The sequence below is a fragment of the Chrysoperla carnea genome, chromosome X, assembly GCF_905475395.1.
Source record: "Chrysoperla carnea chromosome X, inChrCarn1.1, whole genome shotgun sequence".
NCBI classification, from domain to species: Eukaryota; Metazoa; Arthropoda; class Insecta; order Neuroptera; family Chrysopidae; genus Chrysoperla; species Chrysoperla carnea.
In genome coordinates, this window is record NC_058342.1 from 22,783,710 (window position 1) to 22,806,455 (window position 22,746).

At 29.3% G+C, this 22,746-nt stretch overlaps 1 protein-coding gene across 1 annotated transcript in view; it reads right to left on the reverse strand.

Annotated features, from left to right (window-relative positions):
* LOC123302696 (neuronal acetylcholine receptor subunit alpha-7) overlaps positions 1-22,746 on the reverse strand; it is a 128,091-nt gene that overhangs the window by 39,582 nt on the left and 65,763 nt on the right. The window contains exon 4 of the mRNA XM_044885736.1: positions 20,897-21,006. Coding sequence (XP_044741671.1) covers positions 20,897-21,006 — 110 coding nt within the window. The remainder of the gene's footprint in view (positions 1-20,896; positions 21,007-22,746) is intronic.

Sequence of the window (22,746 nt, forward strand, 5' to 3'; positions counted from 1 at the left end):
AATTTTATCCCGATTACGTTTTTCATTCGATGTTTTATATACTATCATTTGAAGAATAAAAATATTATTATTTTCAACGTATAATTAAATCTTTCACTTTATTACTATCATTATTCTTGGATTTATTTACAAAGTTAATAATAAATTTTGTATTTTTAGATTGAAAATATATTTTCGGAAAATCATTTTCAACTTTTACTTTTATTTAACTGGAATCATTATTCTTTGATCTATTTACATAGTTAACAGTCAATTTTATATTTTTCGAGTGAAAAAATTTTTTCAGAAAATGATTTTCTGTGTATTATATTAATAATTCTACATTTTACTGGAATTATAATTACTTTTAAATTTTATTTACATTTTTACTCGACATTTTACTACGAAATTATTAAGAAGTTTTTATACCATGTATATATGAAATATATGAAGGTATACTAAGTTTAGTCCTAAATCTACTCCATGTAAAATAATTGTTACCTCTATAACTGAGACAGCGAGTGAATTTTATATGCATTAACCTCTGTAACTGAGATAACATCGTTTTTCTTTCTTATTCTACCCGCAAATTCCGCACTGAACTAATTTTGAGCTTCAATGATCTTTAGTTTAAGTTTTCTTTTACTGTCATACGGATGTTTATTTGAAAATGCCGAAACGAAGGCTCAAATCGTTATCAGTACGTGGAAAACTGAAATGAATATCTGTTTATAAAAGTGGAAAGACACGCGATGAAGTCTGTGTCGAATTTAATGTGTCAAAGTATACTCTTTGTAGAATAATTCGGAATAAAGATAAAAATGAATCACAATGTTCTGAAGGACAAGGAAAACTAAAACGTATACGTTTATCAAAATAACCCGAACTGGAACAGTGGTCAAGAACATGGGTCAGAACATGGGTCAAGCTACTTCGTAACAAAATCGTTCCGGTAAGTGAACCGATGATTATAGAAAAGGCGCACGATTTCATAAGTTCTGTATCAGCAATGGTTGGTTGGAAGGGTTTAAAAAAAGGAGCGGTTTAATTTTCATAGCAATTTGTGGAGAAAGTACCGCTGTTGATGTTTACAAATGCACCCAATGGATTGAAGACTTGCCAGTTCTTCTGCACAATTATTCTGTTGAGGATAAATTAAACACAGACGAAGCGGGTTTATTTTATAACTGTCTCTCCGATAAAAATTTCAACTTAAAAGGTAAATCATGTCATGCCAGAAATCTTAGTAAAAAGCGCGTTACAATACTTCTGGGCGCTTACATGTCAGGAACAGAAAATCTGCCCATCCTTTTAATCGAAAAATCTAAAACTCTAAGATGTTTGAAAGGTATTAAAACTTTGCCTGTGAATTACCAAAATAATAAAAAAGCATGGATGACACTTCTATAACTAAATTAACTTGTATTCTGACATTTGTTAATGGAACTCTCTGTAAGTGAGACAGGTATTTCTTTATACCTGAATATCTGAGACACTGGGTAAGTGAAATACCTCTATAAGTGAGACAAATGTGCAGGTCCCGTGATGTGTCACTTACCCAGCCAGCTTCCACTGTAATTAGAAAAAAAATGAAAAACACTACCTTACTAAAAACGAATTCAAAGCTTAAAAAAAAGTTCTAATCTATATATGCCAAGTGAAAGATCGTTCATTCATTTACTCGCTAACTGAATAGGTAAATGAAATTTTCAGTGCAGTCAGGGGACCGTTCTACGGAACACTTTTTAATCTTAGAGATGTACCGACTACAATGGCAATTTTATTTACCTATAAAGCCAGCAAGTGAATAAGTGATATTTCGTTTGCTTTAAATATACATAGAATCAAAAATTTTTGATATCGTTACGTAAATGGAAGTCCGAAAAGAAGAGTATGTAAACAATTCTAGGGAAGTAGAAAACGAGAAGCCCAACTAAATGTCACAAAAGATTTATATCTAAAATTTCAAAATTTCATGGCTAATGGATTTTGAGATATGCGAGATACTTTTGTTTGTATATGCGAACGAAGCGTTTTGACTTCGAAAATAGATTCAGGCATGCTAATAATGAAATGTTTTTTATTATTGTTAAAACATGAACTTTCATGGAAAATCTGTTTTCACGGCCACAATGTCTTTCATTTTTATTATGATTATTATAGTTTTTTATACCACGTATACCTTATATGTAACATTTATCAAAGTATACTAAGTTTAGTCCCAAGTTTGTAACTCTTAAAAAAATTGATTCTAAGTAAATAATTTTGGTATAGGTGTTCATAAAATCACCTAATTAATCCATTTTCGGTTGTCTGTCTGTCTGTGGGCACGATAACTCAAAAACGAAAAAATATATAAAGCTGAAATTTTTATAGCGTGCTTAGTACGTAAATTGAGGTCGACTTCGTAAATGAGAAGCATAAGTCAATTGTGTCGTAGGTCCGTAGGAGCCATCTTGTAAACCGTTTAAGGTAGAATGAAAGGAACAAATTTTTGAATGTTCCTTAAAAAAAAAAAAGACTTTCATCTTAAAATCAGTATTTACCTGTGAGTATATATACAGTTACCTAGTGTATATTTTTTTTATACGTTACGTTTATTATGTATGTGTTTGTTTGTTATAGCATATACTATAACCACTGAGGAGGTCAAAAGAAAGATACTCTTATTACTGTTTATGTAAGAGTGTATATCTTCCTTTACTTATATGGTGTAACAAAACAAACAATTGCGTAACTGTCTATACGTGATATTTCAATAATTAACTCAGTCAATTGTTTGTTTTCACTTGTTTTATTTTACGTTTTATTTATTTCTTATTTTACCATTATCTATTTATAAAAAGTTGCCTAGCTTTAGAAAAGGTTTTTTCACATTTGAAAATAGCGCCATATTGAATGTATATCTAGTGTCACAGGGGATGCTGCTAGGATCCTAACTTACTCCATACATCCAAATCTGTTCAGGCATTTAAGAATTATCGTGGAACAAAGAAAGGAACATACATACCTTTCTTTACACAGTGATTAGGATTATTCCCATAAAATTTGTGCGGGATCCTTCTTTAGATCCGCACATGACACGTGAGTTTATAATATAATCAATAAAATCAAAATAAATAGACCGTCTATCTTTAACACCCTGTAAAAATGTTCAGTCAATAAATATTGTCTATCACAACATAAATAAATTGAAAAACACAATTTCTTTTCTTTTTTTTTTTTTTTGTTCAAAGTTAATGAACTGATGTAAAAAAAAATTGTGCACAACAGAATCAAGTGAGCATGCGCAGTTAGGTAGTATGTTTAATGAGTTTATACACACACATATACACACATACGATACTGGTGATTGACTACTCTTGTAGAACGGGTGAAAATGCTTTTTACGTCCATATAAAAGTTGAGGAGCACATATGCTGGCAACCGCGGCGAAAAATTCTATTTCTTTGTGTATTCTCTTTCAAAAGACGATCCTTAATACGAATCAAGAGAGGGATCTGGTTTTAAAATTAACTTTCATTTTTACAGCTATCAAAAGTCAATTTTTGAACCAAGTAGAGCTATCTATTTAAGGCTTTTTGGGTCATTTTACATCAAAAACGTAAATTGTAATTGTTCCCATAAAGCTTATTTCCAAGATATAAATAATTTAGGGTTTGGGAAAACTCTAGAAAGATTATTTTCATACCTGAAAAACAATTCTTACAAATTTTTGAGCTTACTAAAATACTAAAATAAACTTTTTACGTCCTTTGAAGAGTACTTGCAGTTTTTTTTTACTCTATAGTCTTAATTTTTAGATATTCAATCTTTTCCTATGTTAATCGCTTCCTGACTAAGCAAAAAAGAAGGGAAGAAAAGGTTCATTACCAAATTTGGATCTGAGGTTTTATTTACGAGATAATAAACCTACTCTTACATTAATAAAATAATAAAAATATACTGATCAAAATAAAATTCATCTAATGAAACACTACTTAAATAGAGAATGTGTTTTGTCTTAGTGTGAAGGAGCGACTTAAATGCAAAATTACTACCAGAAGAAAACAAACTTTAAACAAAATCTTGTACATCGTATCAACTTCAACACAATATACATAGTGTGGTTTGTCTGTGAGTACATGTAGTGGATATGCGCATGATAGGCTGCGTGAAAAACTTAATTTACAAAGAAAAGGAGTGTAGTAAAACTTGGTTTTTATGGGTTAGCTTTTATAATGATGTAGTCAAATAGAGTTTTTTTAGTAGTAATTTTGCATTTAGGTCACTCCTTCATACTGCGATAAAATACATTCTCTGTTTAAGTAATTTTTTATTGGATGAATTTAATTTTGATGAATATATTTTTAATTAATTTATCAATGTAAGAGTAGATTAATTATCTGGTAAAGGCCTCAGATTCAAATTTGGTAAATAATATTTTTTCTTTTTTTTCCCAGCTTATTCGGGAAGCGAAAGTTCTGGAGACAATTATAGAACACCCTATATAAATAGTGAACGAGACAACTTGTGCAAACAGACTTATTATGCACATAGGAGTAGTGAGGTGTTTACACCAGATTTTTTTTGCAATTTAAAATTGAATTGTTAAATCGAACACAGTTAATAGTTAATCAATTTTTTCAAATTGTTTCTCGAATATGGCTCTGAGCGCGTTCCCACTACCGACTTTTTTGTTTGTGGTAATAAATTTTTTTTTTTTATTATTATATTTAAAAATTCAATTATTTTTTGCATATATAAAATATGATTTGTATGACTAGTCGACAGGACATGATTTTTTAACTTACTGTATGATCGGTAATATCATCACGGGTTGTTCTTCAAAGAACGTAACCTAAGGTTACTTTTAACAAGTGTTGCTTTGGTAACACACACTTGAACAAGTCGCAGGAGGGACTTTATCTATCCCGAAAAACACTTGGTTAGAAATACCTTCGAAAATGTGCAAAATTGTGTAAAAAATTTGTGAATAGTAAATTTAAAGAGCATGAAGTTTTCTAGAGAAAAGCCCTTTAACAAAATTTTCGTATTTTCCACTGTTAAGGAGAACTAATTAATATATTTCAAACTATAGGCTAATCAAGTAGAAATATCTGACTATTGAGCAAACTAAATTAAATTATGTTCTCCTCTAGATTAGGGAATACTGGATATCATGGAAGCCAAAAAAGTGCTATAATTATGAATATTATAATTAAATTGTTATTCAGCCAGAGGAGTTTTCGATTGACCACAAGAATTAACAAGTTAAATATGTATACCACTATTCGCACCATGCGTGAGTTTTATAGGAGGCGTTTCTATGATAACGATACACTACTTTAATTATAGAATTGTATGGATGCATATATAATTGTATGGATTGCATTCATGACTTACATTGAAAATTTAATATTATTGTCTCACAAATTTAAATAAATAATTATGATAATTAACATTTCAAAAATGATATTTGTGCAATTTCATTTCTTATTTTCACAATTTTTAATGCATTAAGTTTAATTAATTAGTGTTTTTCAATAATTTTAATTTGACATTTTCTATAACATTAACATGTAAAGAACTGCAAATTAGTCATAACAGCCTCTTTCATCGCCAAAATTTTTCACTGGAAGCGCTGGCATCGATTTTATTGTCCCTACCATGACTACGCGCACAATGAATAAAAACAGCGTAGAATATGTTTGAACATATTAATTGAACGTTATGATAATTAGACTTATCAGAAATGTACTAGACCAAGAATTTAAAAAAAATTGACTAAGCCTGAGATATTGTAAATTTATTGCGAAAACGTAACAAATAGCGTTTTTCCGAACTTTTTCGCTTATGACTTGCCATTCTATTAAAATAGGGAGGTTTATAACCTATCATTTTAAAGCTAAGGGTCTAAGTTTAGCTACTTTATGCATATCACGAAATTTTGAAAAACATTCTGTGTCGTATTCATTTTTGTCTCAAAGGCTCAAAAATTTTATTAGTAAAACCGAATATACTTTTTTTTTTTAAATTGCGTTTGTTGGTGTTGATGTGTAAACAATAAATGCTATAACTATTGGAATTTTACACTCATAATTCGAAATCAAAATACTAAGGAAACTTTTGGGCGAAAAAAGATACACCCAATATGGAGTAATCTCCCCTTCCTCTTGACCACCAAACAAACAAAATATTTTGAATTTTAAAATATTATAATAAATAATTAAAATAATAAAAAATCATTTTATTATTGGTGTATGACTACAAGTTTTTTTATTTTATCTCAAAATTTTTCGAACTTTCGTCCATTCTTTCATTCTTTCGAGATTCAATCTAATTTATACAAAATTTGTTTGTAATAAATATAACAAAATAAATACCATGGTTTTATACAATTTTTTGATGTTTGTATGATTACCTTGGAAACTGAAATGATAATTTAAAAATGGTTTGACAAAGCTTTTGCGCCAATGTTTTTTTGTCGAATAGATGTACTATGTTCCTCTATTCTTTCTTTGAATGTGTGACCCGATTGCCCCGCATACGTAACGGGACATTCTGCACTGCATTCTGTGGCCATACACTAATAATAAAATTATTTTTTATTATTTTAATCATTATTTTAATATAGTATGTACTACCAAAAACCTAATATAAATTCAATTATTAATTAGATTTCGAATTTTAAGATTCTAAAATTTTTGAATATTTTTTCCTTGATTTTCCTAAAATAGCAATAGAGAAATAAATTTATTCTGAGCTCAAAAATTTAAAGGGCTGAAAATATGATTATAGACAGCTTTTGGTAAATTAAGAAATAATAAATGTATCTACAACCCAATTTTCAACATGTCCCTAAAATTTTTGATATCAAAAACTGTATTTCTTGTACTATATCTGTTTGTTACTTTATATGAAACCAAAATGTTGTTTATGTGTTTATATAAGTAATTTTTCTTTCCTAACAAACAGAAAATAAAATATAGGTTACGTTCAAGATAGGATATAAGCAATAAATAATTGAGAGTTTCTTTAAAATCCATGCAGTGTTTACGTGATATGTAAACTAACATCCAGACTGTTACAGATATATTGTATTATGTATAAGATACAGAATGAGTCAGCGAAAACGCATCAAACTCGTGAAAGTACCTAATATAGGTAAGCGGCAAACCCCTAAAAAAGTGCGTAGATTGAAAATGACTGACCATCCACTGAAAATGTGAATGCGACTAAACATGTTTGTACTTTTCGTAAACCTTGGACCAAAAGGAGCCAATTGGTTAAAAAAAAACAAATGCGAGTTGGCTTTTAATTATAATAAATTTGTTAACTAATAAACAGCTTTCACTTTTGCGAAAAATGCGCTTAAAAAAGTATAAACAGCCATTTTAAAGTAAAACAATCGCTAAAAATGGCCCATTTCAAGTTATTTTTATCTCGGCGAGTTTTGATCAATTTTAAGCTATAACTGGCTATTTTAAAAAATAAAAAAATATTTTTTTCTCATCCGAAAATCAATGTATACTTCCTACGTGTAACGTTTTGATCCGAGTTAAGATACATTACTATACTCAAGTCGCGTCAACTCGTATAAAGCGCGCGCAAAATGGGTTTCTATTTGTTTTTTGGGTCAGTTTTCCACAGTATTAACGTGAAAAGCGCAAAGTCGAGAAAATTCACCGGTTTTTTTAATGTAAGGATAATATCACACGTTTTATATAGTTTTATATGTTTTTTAGCACACTAAAAACGAGTTTAAAATTGAAAATTTGTGGAAAATGGTAAAAATTTTTGAAAACACATGAAACGGTTTTTGGGGCGCTGATGACGAATTTCATAAGTTAAACAAACAAAAATTATTTTTTCCCGGAAAATCTGTTGAAAATTCTTGTTTGAAATATTTAAGCGAAGATTATTAATATTAAATTAAGAAAACGCTAGCACAAATATAGCAAAATTATGTATGACTTTAGTTGCAGCTAAAAGAATAATTTTTTTATATAAATTTCAGCAGTACATGAAAAAAAAAAAAACAGTTAAAATTTAAAATAAACATTACAAAACATATCGAAACCCATTTCCCGGGAAAAAATGATTTATGTTGTGTTTACTTATCAAATTCATCATTGACCGAAAAATACTCAAAAAAGATATATCACACGATTAGGCAATCACAATTTTCCGAAAATTTTCATGTATTTTCAAAAATTTTTAAGATTTTGCACAAATTTTCTTCGATTTCATCTTTTTTTTAAGTTAAAATTTGAGATGAGAATGTTAAAAAACATATATAACGATTTAAAACTCGTCATATTTTTTAACTTCCCGCTAAGAAAATAGGCAAGTTATTGTTTTCACCCCGTTTTGCCAAAATCGAGTTTTCATCAGATCTCGACGTTTTAAGGTGTCAGGAAGCTTCCCTGACTACTTCCGCGAGGGTGTCTGTATGGCTGTATGTATGTATGAGTGTGTGTGTGTGTGGATGTATGTAAACCTCTCATAACTTTTGAACGGCTTGTCCGATTTGATCGCGGTTGGTGCCATTCGAAAGGGCTTGACCAAACTTAGATTTTGAGACCGATTGATAGATTTCGAGAAATCTCAAAAAAACTGCAAAAAAAATTTTTTTTTAAGTGGTCTTTTTTTAATAACTTTTAAACGGCTGTATCGATCAATTCCAAAAACTAATCAGCTCTCAACATCAAAAAACCACGTCGATCGCCACCAGTCCGGTCAAAATCGGTTGATTCGTTCGTGAGTTATCGTTGACGAAAGAAAACCCAAAAAAGCGTTTTTTCGGAATAACCTCAAAATTTTTTGTTCTACCTAATTGAAACTTAAAGATTCTTCATGAAACTTCAAAAACTGCGTCGAATGTCACCAACCGCGTGAAAATCGGTTTATTCATTCTAAAGTTATCGCGATTTGAAAATTTAAAAAATAGTGTTTTATCAAACGTCTATGAAATTTTTGAGCTAGAAGCTCAAAAGCATCGAACATCTTCATTTTTGAGCTCAGAGAACTACCGATCGATTTCAAAAACTAATCAGCTCTCAACGTGTAAAAACTACATCGATCGCCACCAAGTCGGTCGTAATCGGTTTGATCAGTTTTAATCAGATTTTAGTCTAAGATCACATCTAATTACAATAAAATGCAAGTGGATATAACATCAGAATAGATAAAATTTTTTACACGTTATGAGTCAATACTTAGCGGGAAGTTACAGGGATGACCTGCAGGGTCAACCGTTTTCCAAATTTTTTTAAATTAAAAACCATCTAGTTTTCTCAATTTTCTGCTTTCCACGTTAATATTGTGGAAAGAGATTACGCCCATTTAAATAGATTTTCCGATGAAAAACAAGTATATTTTCTTATCTTAAAAAACTTTCTTATAAAAAGGTACCATTAATAGCTACTAATATACCATTTAATTAAACAATGTGAGCCCAGAACCGAGAAAAACGCGATTTTTTCATGATAAAACTATATTTTCTCGTAAAGTTTTGGACGGATTTGACTTGAGCTAGTATCATTTTTTGGCTTTGCTCTACATCCTCTTATTTGGTTTTATATCAAAATCCTTTGTTTTTTCTTCAAAAAACCGGTTTTCCGAAGTATGCTTTTTTATATAAAAAATATTTTTTAAGAAACAAGCTTTTATTGTACTAAGAAGTAGAAAATAAGTTTCATAAGAATTTTCTTATACATGACTATTGGTGAAAGCTTGAGGCGCACCAATCCATCCTTGAAATTTTTAATTACTTTTAAAATTAAATTACTTTTGCGCGCGTACAGCTTTTAAAACCATGTAATTTGTTTTCTACTTTTAAAATAATAAAGGTTTATGAATATTTATAGTTTTGTTTCTTTAATTTTTTTTATACCTTTGCACATTACTAAAATTTATTGTATTTTTACCGAGTGATTCTCAAAATTAAAAACCATAATAAATCGAAAACTATAATACAGTATGTATAATTACAGCTTAATAATTAAAGATTAATTAATTATTTTAAGTGGATAATATTCAATATATGGATAAATAATAAATAAATAAATTATTGTAAATTGAATTTACATACTGCCAGTAAAAGCTATCCAAGTTGTACTATTTCATTCAAAGAAATTGAACAAAGACCTTTACCAAATTTTGTTGACATTGTAAACATTGCATTATAGTGGTAGGTATTGTCTGCCTAGTGCCATTGTTAATTCTGCCAAATTGTAAATTGCAAAAGCTTACAAACAAAATTGTACAAATATGAAAATATAAAAAGGTTATACTATACATTACACCTAGGCGTATTGTTGTGAAAAAAAAATAAAACAATATTTCGAAAATATCCATGACTTCTTTAACAGGGCTCAATTTAGTCGCAGAAACGAAGCAATGAACTTTTAAACGAAAAATTTGAACAGTAAGTCGGATTTGAATTCGGTTTTCAGCATTCGATTCATTAGACCGTCAGGAAATTTTGTGACTTAAATTAAAAATATGCAATTTGCATAATTAATATGCATTTTATAATTGCATTTTAAGTTAACCGTAAATATACTGAATTCACAATTCGGTTAATAGTGGTGAAAATGATTCCAAACTTGAAACTATTGAAACTTGGTTCTGGGGTCCCTGAACACAAATATCGCTTCAGACTTGGTATCTGAGGTTTTTGGTGCCTAGGGTAAACGGTATCCCCGTTCCCGATTCTGTCGCGATATTTGTGTTCAGCGATCTCAAAAACCAACCGAGTAACAAGTTTGGAATTATTTTCATCACTATTAACCGAATTGTGAATTCAGTATATTTACGGATAACTTAAAATGCAATTATAAAATGCATATTATTTATGCAAATTGCATATTTTAAATTTCTTATAAATCAATTTAGGTCACAAAATTTCCTGACGCTCTAACGAATCGATTGCTGAAAATCGCATTCAAATCCGACTTACTGTTCCAATTTATCGAACTGTAACCGTTTTTAGTGCTTCGTTTTTGCTACTAATTCAAATATGTTCAATTTCTTTGATATAATGTAAACAAACTATCTGATTCGTATTTGTTATCAGACCCTATAGCTCATTCAGTCTCAATGCGATAGATAAAAAGGATACTTTATGGAATATAATATAACCCATACATTTTCTATGACCGTTGACCCTATACAAGACGTGATATTTGAACAAACAACTCTCTGATTTAAAGGTTGGCAACGTGTAAATGATTTTTTGTTAATAAATAAATTTAAGGAAAAGAATTATTGTGTTATTTGTTCCCAAAATTTTCTTTTTACAAATAACACAAAATTGAACAGGAAAATTTCTGAAAAATTAAAGATGAGATTTTTCTTGTGAGCTTTAAAAAATACGGTAGAGTCTCGATAATCAGAACTCAATAAAAATCAGGGATGTTTCGATTTCTACTTCCTTAAGTTTGAAATAGTGAAAATAGTGAATAGTCATTACAAAATAGTGATTTGTTTTACTTTTCACTGTTTTATTTTTGGAGAGTAAAATTGTATGGAAAAAGTCATTGTAACGCTTTTCAAAACGGCATTGGAATGTATACATGTAATGAGATTGTACTTACAGCATTTAACAAAGGATGATTATGATGCTATTGTGTTTTAAGCAAACCAAAAGTGTCCCGATTACTGTATTTATTAATTAATAAATTTATTTGTTTGTTGAAGACCCAAACAAATTAATTATTACGTTACACATTATCGAATGTTCCGATTATCGAAACTCTACTGTAATAATTTGTAAATATATTTTTTTTTTTTTCATGTTTTGTCCGTCTTTTTGAGTCTATTTTAAACTGTATAATCTCAGTGAATACTTATTCACTGTCGTGGAGCAAGTTCTGTTGACCAGTGTGAGCTGCTGCTGACAGAATTTTTAGTACATTTCGTCGGTTTCCTCACAAAAAGACTCTGTTTTGATGGTTTGGTCCAGTTCAGAAAGTTATAGTGTATCCACTTTTCGACCTTTCCAATACGATAAAATACGATCGCGGAACAGGATTGGATCTCTTCTGTTGACCATTGCCGGCTGCTACTGACACAATTTTCAGTACATTTCGTCGATTTCCTCACAAAAGGACTCTGCTGTGATGGTTTGGTTCGTTTGCAGACAGTTATAGTGTACTCACTTTTCGACCTTTCACCATCAAATAGGCAAAAACATCCCAAACAATTGCGAGGGTAGAAATAGGTTTATTTCGGGCGGTGGCCGCGAAAGTCGAAAGAATGGCTAAAACTTAACCTTTTCAAAAACTTAAGTTTGTGGTATCGAAGATATATGATATTTTGCATTGTCAAAAGTTCGTTTGCATTGCGAATTATAGAACACGTTCGTAAAAATATGGTTCAGCTTCTATGTATAAGGTTGATTAAGAATAGAGAAGTAAAATTTATAATATTGATAATGTTTCTTACAAATGAGTTTTTCTTATATTTCACAAATAGTTAATTTGTACGTTTCAGTATTGATTTTATTCGACATAAGATACAAAATAACATATAAACAGATGCCACACACTTCAATTTTCGAAGAGCCTAAGTTTTCACCAGCCCTTATCGGTCGCATCCTCTCTCAAAACTTAAGTCCACAAACGTAGTCTTTAAGAAATCTTCGGATTCTTAAATTTCATTATGAATGGGAGAATTAACCAAAATTTCATGTACGAATATACTAGGGAAGTTACACTCAAAGTGAGGATAGGCTTGTAGGCTTTGCACAGCTAGGACCTTTCTAACTCGTCGTAGTGATCGATTTGTTATAAACGATGTCGATATAGCCGGTTTCAACTGTACATCTCAAACTGGATAATTATATAGACCACTCTAAATAAATAAACACTTATTGACACATTTTGCCATTAATACATATTAAATATTGATTCTTAAAACCACAATAAATATTAGATAATTGCACTTTATTTCGACAGTGAACATTTTTTAGTCATATTTTTATCGAGAATATAGAACAGGGGTCGGCAAGCTTTTTAGTCAGAAGTGTCAAAAATTACAATTAACAAAATTTCAAAGTTTTTGAAGAGTCACAAAAATTTGTCTTGCCAACAATAAATAGTACTTGATTTAATCTTTTTATTCATACACTACGCCAAATGAATTTAAAAAAAAAATTTTACACAAAATTTCAAACAACTGTATCTCTACGAAAATTATCGAATTTGGAAACTCTAAAGCTCATTTGAAAACTTGTACTTTCAAAATTGACACTTCTAGATTAAAAACTCTGTATCATCTGAAATAATCATCGCACTGAAATTTTTTTCTTCTCATTCGAAAACTTAATCTGCCTTCTTTTAAGCCCTTATGTCCAAAAATATCATTTTTCCATTATTAGGCATTTTTCACCTGGCAGCCAATTTATAAAAACAGGCGTTATGTCAAATTTTATTGTGCTCATTAAAAACTAGCAAAAAATCAACATGGAGCCATTTGGAGTTGATACTGGATCTCTTTAAATGCAATTGATCGATTTAAAAAGTACTTATGCAGAGGGGAAAATTTACAGAGCTGAACGATACTCGAATTTCTCACCATTTGAATCATAAGTACAAAACGACAAGGGGTAATTTTTGAGCAATTTGTTGCTCCAAAACTAGGAAGTGCAAGTTTTCTCATGAGCGCGATAAAATTTTAGATAACGCCTTTTTTTAATTTGCGGCCAGGTGAAAAAACGCCTAATATATGGGAAAAAAATTGTTTGGACATGTTTAAAAACTAAAACTGAGAGAGTGGTCAAAATTTTTAAAAAACAATGTAAAGGTTGAAAAAAAGGCAGATTAAATTTTCGAATGATATGAAAAAAAATTCAGTTCAATGATTATTTCAGATGATGCAGAGTTTTAAATCCAAAAGTGTCAATTATGTTTAGAAAGCGAATATCTTAGTCCGAAATGATCATACGGGAATTTTTTTTAGCTCATTTCCAAGAAAAATAAACAAGCTGTCGAGTGGTTATATTAACTTTGTTGTAAAATCATTTTTGGTACGCATCTAAACTTTATATAAAATTTAGGGATAACATTTTTCACCCTGTCAACCCTTCTTGCAAAGCGGCAAGAAATGATAGAAATTTTTGAACAATTGATTCCAAAACTAGAAAGTACAAGTTTTCAAATGAACTTTTGAGGTTCCAAATTCGATGATTTTTCGTGGCGATATAGCTGTTCGAAATTTAGGTACAATTTTTTGTAGAAATTTTTTTCCTTTATGAATTTGGCGCAGTGTATGCTTGAATAAATTTTTTATTTATCAAAAAACTTTATTTATGTTACTATTTATTGTAGCATAAATCAAGTACTATTTATTATTGGCCAGAAAAATTTTGAAAATTTTTGACTCTTCTGGCTCAGAAATTTGCTAACCCCTGACTTCGATTAAATTCAGCGTTTAAAAGATCATCAAACTTAATGCATAACGATTTTAACAGTTTTTGATAACTATATTCAGAAAATTTCAATTTACCTGGATTCCTATCTGGAATATACCTACTAATAACTGTAAGAACTGTTCAACTCATTCTGTTTTATATTGCAAAAACCACTATTACTTATAAACATTTAGTGACAGTTTCAATTTCGATTTATTTCAATCGTAGTCATACATTGGGATACAAGTAGGTATATTTTATAAATATATACCTTAAGGTAGTATGGGTAAAATATAAAAATAAACTTAGACCAGTTAGCCTTTTATTATAGATAAGCATCTAAATGATGTTTTTTTCAAGTTTGAGGATGCCTTATCGACTTTTTTAATGAAATATTGAAAATTAAAAATCGTACTTTTTACATTGACTCCATGGGATCCCGTGTATTCTTTTTTATACAAAACCAAAATTCTCATATTTCCAAAAAACTTTCACATAATAATGCTCCAATAAAAAGGTTCTTAAAGTTTAAAGAATTTATAAATATAAAAAAAATACATGTTATCGATCATTATAAAAAAATATTAACGATTAATCATAATTCACATTGTAATTTCCGTATGATTCATTATGAGTATGATCACTTTAAAAATCATTAACAGATGTCGTTGACATCGATTGACAAGTTTAATTAATATGTCACAAAAAATTGTTTTTATAACATAGACAATAGACTCCGAAAATTTTAAAAAACGATAAGTCGGCGCTTTAAACCTTTGTAACGTTGCCAAATCTATTATTTTCATTATGATCCAGAAGATTTCTAGATAATAATATGTCGATAATATAGGAATTATAACTACAATAACTAATCAAATTAATGGTCAAAATATTATTTCTTTTTTTTGTAATAAAATTTTATGTATTATTATTTGTTATAAAATCATTTTAATTATTATGATAAATTATGGTAATGTGTGTATTAAATTTTGTACGCTGTTTAAAATTTTGAAAAAAAAGCTGGTCTGTTGACGATCCATACTACCTTAAGTTTATATAAAATATAAAATACCATTAATAAATGTAGGTATGTTATATAAATAAAATCTACGGTTTAATATTTGTATAATATTCTTATGAACTTATGTTATGAGGAACACCCCTAATACATTTGCATCAAATAGGTACTTTAAGAGATTATGTATTTAAAATTGCATTCAGTTATGCAAATAATCTGTACCTAATATCTTAGGGGGTGTAACGATAATACTACATACCAGATATCCGATTATACCAGATATCCGACTGTTAAATTCTTAACACCTAGCTTATATATGGGTTATTCTATAAAATAAAGACGAAAATGAGTCCGATTTCGGCACGACATTTTATGGAATAAAATAACTAATAAAAAACCTATTTAAACAGTCAAAATATTTTTAAAATTTTTACTTATGGTCGTTTAAACGAAATCAAGATGCAGGAAACTGAGGCTGTATGTCTGCATGCACATCAGAATTAGAATATATTTCTATTTTTGCTCCAATTTTCCTAGATCAATTTTTTTTGTATTTTATAAATACGTTTTCGACTACTATATACTACTATATAATTACTCTTATTGTGTATGTTACTCGTTGCTAATTTGGTGGCGGACTGCACCACCAAAGCTCTTCATTAGTTTGTAGAGCAACCCATATCGTAAAAACCTACCATTTTTAAATAATCTTGAGAAACTGAGACACAGTATTTATTTAAGAAAATATTTACTTATTTATTATTTATCTAAATATCGTTTATAGAAAATATTATTGAAAAATATGAAACAATAATGCATTCAAAATTGAGTATAACGACATCGTTTGCAACAATGGAATGGTGCGAAAACTCGATATTCAAAATTTTTGTAGTAGCAATGATATTGATAATTAGTTATTTTATTTAATAATTTCACCTCTATAACTGAAATAACCTGCGTCCTGACCTTTATTAATGGAACCCTCCGTAAATGAGACAGATATTTATTTATACCTGGATATCTGAGACACTGGGTAAGTGGAATACCTCTATAACTGAGACAAGTTTGTCGGGCCTTTTATGTCTCATTTGATGGCGTAGTATTTTTGTCGGGCAAAATATTTTATTGTTTAATAGTTAATAATGTTATCAAGTGGTCATAATGCCCGATAAATTCCCTGCTACGTATTTTCAGAACGATAATTAAAATATGACAATATCATGCTCTTTTGGAAAAGCAGCCTTTTCGAAAAAAAAAAAAAAATATAGAGGAAAGTTTGGTAGACTCGTCAAAAGAACGCCACTCACGAAGTTTCAAGTATGTATCCATTATTTTTTAAAAAGCCCGTAGTGTTCCACCGCCTATTAGATTCACTTTGGACCTTGTCAATTCGTCGTTATAACCGATTCATCGTCATAAACGATAATTTTGTAACCGAATTTGACTGTATTTTCCAATAACAAAAAAGAAGAAAATTTTGAATGAAGTTGTTTTCAAATAACATTATTTTATATTTATAAAATGTATTAAAAAGAAAAATTAGGTTATAAATAAATCAACAAAAAAATTTACATTTTTCATAAATGTCAAAATGTCAATTAAATATGATTTGAGGAAAATGCAATTTTCACATTTTTCTGTCAATAACATAAAAATAGGTTTATATATACAGATTGCTCAAAGTATTTTGCATAAGAAAATCAGAATGATTTACCTACACGAAAAAATTCTAAAATTCTAAGAAGAAATATCGTGTGGCTTTGAACCCCATGAACCATAAACGAGACATCAATTTTTGGTAATTTTTAAATAATGTTAGAAAATAAAATTTACTAAATTTCTTCTCTTAAGGCCTTCTGTCTATCGCACCCTTTAATTATTTACCATGTTGTATGTAATGTGCATTGGTATTGAGAGTGACTATCTATTTTTGTTGGAATTAGATACAGACTGACATTGGACAGACGAGTTCGCGTTTGCAGATGAGTACTTACTCGATGGAAAGATATGTTGGTAACTTTGACAAATTGGGTTTCCGGCTCGTCACTTTAGTCTTTTATTTATCTTTATCTAAACATAAATATGAAACTAAGAAAATAAAACCTAGTAAATTTCAATTTTTTAACTTTGTTGTTGGCTTTGTTCGTATCCAGTACCGAAAAGGTCCTTTTTAAAGGTTAAAATTACGGTTTCCAAAAAAACTTCATAAAAAAATTTTTTAATTTAAATTTTTTTTAAAAGTCTTTCCAGTTTTGAGCCTATGTTGATTTATAATGACTTTGGGTTGGAACATTTTTTCCTATCTTACTTATCCTAAAACATATATATCCTTATAAAGGGGCATAAATATCCGGAAGTTCCATTTGCGAACTGCAAGTTGCTCCTCAAAGAGGATATCTTATAAAACGCCAATCGTAGATGGAGGGAGGAACGTACTTGTGGCACTACAAGACAGATATGGCCTGAGTAGAATCGTAGACGTTTCGAAGATCGGATATCACTCTATTTGCAAAGTTGTTGCGGCTATTACAGGACACTTGTTGGGTCTGACAGTGTATCACGACTACTGCAGGAGCTGCCAAAGTGGTGAGGAGGAGGAGACAATGTCTCATCATCTCTGTCACTACCCAGCTCTTGTCATGAGGAGATGGACTTACTTGAGCTACCCTCTCTTTTGCGACCTCTCCAACCTAAAGTCCGCCGTCGTCAAAGCACTCCTGCTGTTCTTAAACAGCTCCAAATGGTCCATGGAGTAGTGGTCGGGGATGGGCCAACCCTTTTTTCGGTATCACAACGGACTCTATAGTCTAAGTGTTTCCCATCCCAGGACAGCCACTATAACCTAACATAACCTTTGGAAAGCTCACATAGACTCGTTTTTTGGACGAGTAAATAAAGTTTTTTTTCAAATTAAAGTAATGAAAAAAGAATTCATGTAATAACTCCTTGTTGCTTATTTATTATTCATTTTCTACTCGATAATGCCGTTTAGAATAATAGTATGGGAATCTAATAGCTAAAAAATCTTTCATTTGCAAAAAAAAAAGTATTAAAATTATATTTGGTCTAAAAAATACTGACAGTTTTTGTGGTTTTCCAATAAGATTTCACAAAGGTAAATTCTGAGATTGTTGCAAACAAAGCCAGCCATTCTCTTCTGGTATATCGTTTCTTTTTTTTGATCTATCCTATGATTTTGACATGTTCTGTAGAGAGTATGTATTGATAGGTTAGGTAAGGTTAGGATTTAAGGCAGTGGGCACAATCCTTGTAGGGTCCCTGAAACTATAGTTTAAACACCCCAACCCTCGAATTTTGTGCTCTACTCTACTCTAATCCCTAGAAATTATTTTAAATCAATTTATTGAGCACTGAACGTACATTCCATTCGCTTTTGCGCCAAGTATGTCAACCCTGGTAGCTCTGTTGGTTAAGGCGAAGCCAATTCCGTCCGCGATATGCATAGGGTAACAGATTCGATTCCAACGAAAATTAATTTAATTAATAGTTGTGATGGGCTGGTGTAGTGCATGTATATGCATGAAGGATGTGCACTCAGCCTTTGAAATTGAGGAGTTGATAAATGAAAAACCAGCGGAAAGGAGGTACAGCACATATATGGTATCACAATGGGCTATGTAGCCTAAGTGTGTCCTTTGTGGACAGCCAATATAACCTAACCTAACCTATGTATCGATAATAAAAGAATGAATAAATATTGCATTGAATTGAACATGCTGTATAAACGTATATAATTTGATTTTCATCGAAAAAGGAAAATTCCATGAAAAAATTGACATTGATTTACACATTTGCATATTTTTCTTAAAATTGTTTACAATTTTCATTTTAGACTTTAACATAGAATAAATTTGCCCACACTATTTTAATTTCATTAATTGTTTTAAAATATGCAAAAAACATTTCCAATGAAAAAATTATAAATATATTCCACCATTTTAATTAATCGCCAATCAATATAAATTTGCATTGCAAATTCATAATAATATAAACTAGCCTTTAGTCATAATCTACAGGGTGTCCCAAAAAGGTTTGTGCAACGCCCTACCATGAATAGTTCAACTTAAAATAAACAGATTCATTTAGGCTTGCATTATTCTTTAAATTTTTAAGCAGTCCAGTTTTTTCAGAAATATTAAGAAATGTTAGATTAAATATATCATTCTCCAGATTTTTAAAGCAATCCAGAATATTCTAGAGACTTGAATATCATTCTTCAAGTTTCTAGAATAATCCAGAATATCCTAGACCAATTCGTATTATTTCCAACTTATTTAAAGCACACAAATACAATTTAGGGCTTTCAAAATCATTTCTAAATTTCTAAAGCCATTCAGAATATTCCAGATTCATTCAAAAGATTTTAAACACATTTAAAACAATTTAATAAATTTTAGAGCTTTTATTATTGGTGTATGACAGCAAGTTTTATTATATTATCTGAAAATTTTTCGAACTTGCGTTCATTCTCAAGAGATTCAATCTTATTTATACAAAATTTGTTTGTAATAAATATAACAAAATAAATACCATGGTTTTATAAAATTTTTTGATGTTTGTATGATTACCTTGGAAACTGAAATGAAAATTTAAAGAAAATTATTTGAAATTTAGACTCAAAATATTAGTTCGTAACACATCCTTTTTATCGTTACACATTGTTTTTGAATTTTTCCAAATTTTTAACCCTTCTAAAACGTTCATAAGCTTTCCTTTCTCGCATGTGTGTAAAATTTTGAATCATTCATCAAAATTATGCGCACTTAGAATGCAATGGTCTGAAAAAGCTGTTGCGCCAATGTTTTTTAGTCGAATAGACGAACATTTAACGGAACATTTTGCACAATTAATTTGGTAAATACCAGATTTTTATTTATATAAAGTATTTTGTTTATTATTTACTAATAATTTTCATAACGTTAAATTATTTGAAAATATAATGTTGTAATTATATTGAAAAAAGTACAAATTTTTTAAAAAAGTTCGAAAAATTTTGAGATAAAATAAAAAAAATTTTAGTCATACACGATACACCAATAATAAAATTATTTTTTATTGTTTTAAATTGTATTATAGTATGTACTACCAAAAACCTAGTATGAATTCAATTAATCAATTAATTATTTAGAAAATCGATTTCTTTTCTTAAAATCGGTCATCATTAGTTGCCATATTATTAGTCTCATAAATATCATACGATTCTTTTAAAATAGACAAGTAGTATTTTCTAACACGTAAAACTAGGAAAAATTATAAATGTAGGTATACATGAACCACAACTAATGGTTTCTTTCAAAACAGTCCTGAGATTCGACTTCATTTATATACATACAGTTCAGTAATTATACAGTCGCTTTCGGCTACCGCCTATGTGTACACGAAGTGTCATTAAAGTGTACACAAGATTTTAAAGAAAAATAAAAAAACTAAATTAAAGAAATTAAAGAAATTATATACATGGTGAATATAAATTAATTTACCTGTTATACATAAGTACATCTGGTTTCCATAATCGATGCGGAGGTATACGTAAATCTCGGACACCTCCATACTCTGATGTGTTCCATCGTAAATTCATGTCGTTCCATTCCTGAAATTAATTGAAACGATTTTTTAAAATAGAATTTTAAAAGTTAATAAAAGTTAAGGATTATAAAAATTAAGATATTGAAAAAAGAAAAACGATTAATAACGCTCTACAATTTAAACAAAAATGGAAAATGTACTTTTGGATTATTGAATCTTTGGACAGTATCCATAAGTTCATTAGGAAAAAGATATTTCGATTCAAATGATTTTCTGTTGCCTCAACTGCGAAGCGGAGTTGGCATTGAGCCCCTATACGGCGAATCCCGCATAGAGGCTTACTCAATTCGCTGACGCAGTTGACAGGTCAATATTATCAATTCCGTAAGGAATTGAAAAATATCATTATAGAAGTTCATCCTAATAATTCTTAATATAGTTTGATTATTATTATTATTGATTTTTAAAAAAAAAATTGGTTCAATTGAAGAAATAATTGTCAATTAAAATTGTTTACTTTTGCAACAATATAAAAAAATTGTTTATGCAACCGTTAGTTCGATTCGATTTGAATATCAACTCTCTAAGTTCTATATTCCATTTCTTTGATTATTTTTACAATTGGTTTATTGAATTATTGTTCATATAAACATTTTTATATTATCTTGATCTATTCTAAATGTGAAACTTTGTGAAAATGTATCATCTAACTGTAACCGCTTACCCACAGGTATATATTTTAAACATATTTGTTGTGTGCGTAGTCATGGTAGGGTCAATCAAATCGATGCCAGCGCTTCTAATGAAAAATTTCGGCGATAAAGGACGCTGTTATGACTAATTTGCAGTTCTTTACATGTTAATGTTATAGAAAATGTCAAATTAAAATTATTGAAAAACACTAATTAATTAAACTTAATGCATTAAAAATTGTGAAAATAAGAAATCAAATTGCACAAATATTATTTTTCAAATGTAAATTATCATAATTATTTATTTAAATTTGTGAGGCAATAATATTAAATTTTCAATGTAAGTCATAAATGCAATGCATACAGTTATATATGCATCCATACAATTCTATAATTAAAGTAATGTATCGTTGTCATGGAAACGAAACTCGCGCACGGTGCGAATAAGAACAAGTAATATTTGAGAGTTACAATAATTCGGTTATATAAGAGTGGAAATCTTTCTTTATTTACGTGACGTCAAAAAACAAACAATTGCGTCATTGTATTTCAACAATTAACTCAGTCAATTGTTTGTTTTCACTTGTTTTTTTTTTTGCTTTGAACATATGTAATATTTCCAAATTGAGTATGAAAATCGATATCTCTAGGTTAGATTAATGTTAAGAATATGGAGATATCAATTTTGCAACTCCCTAACAGCCATTATGTAGGATATATTATGTTTTCAAAAACTGGAAAAGAACTATTCACTATTTGCTAATGAGATGTTGCTATTTACTATTTGCAACTTCTCTTTAGCAAATAGTGAATAGTCACTATTTTCAATATTTCAAAGAGAAATGGAAATTCAATAAAAAATCATTTTTTTAATAAAAATAACTATAATGAAGAGGTAATATGATTTTAGCGATGAGGTTCTATACTTCAACAAAGTGAATATTTGAAAAAACTTACAATTTTAATGAATTGAAGTTCAAACGTTTCATAATTAATGTCCTCTTTGAAATATTATATGGAAATTAATGAATGTATAATTATCGGAAAAAACTATTTATTCAAACGAAATATCAAATTTTATAAAATCAGAATAATGTAAAATATTTTTAAAA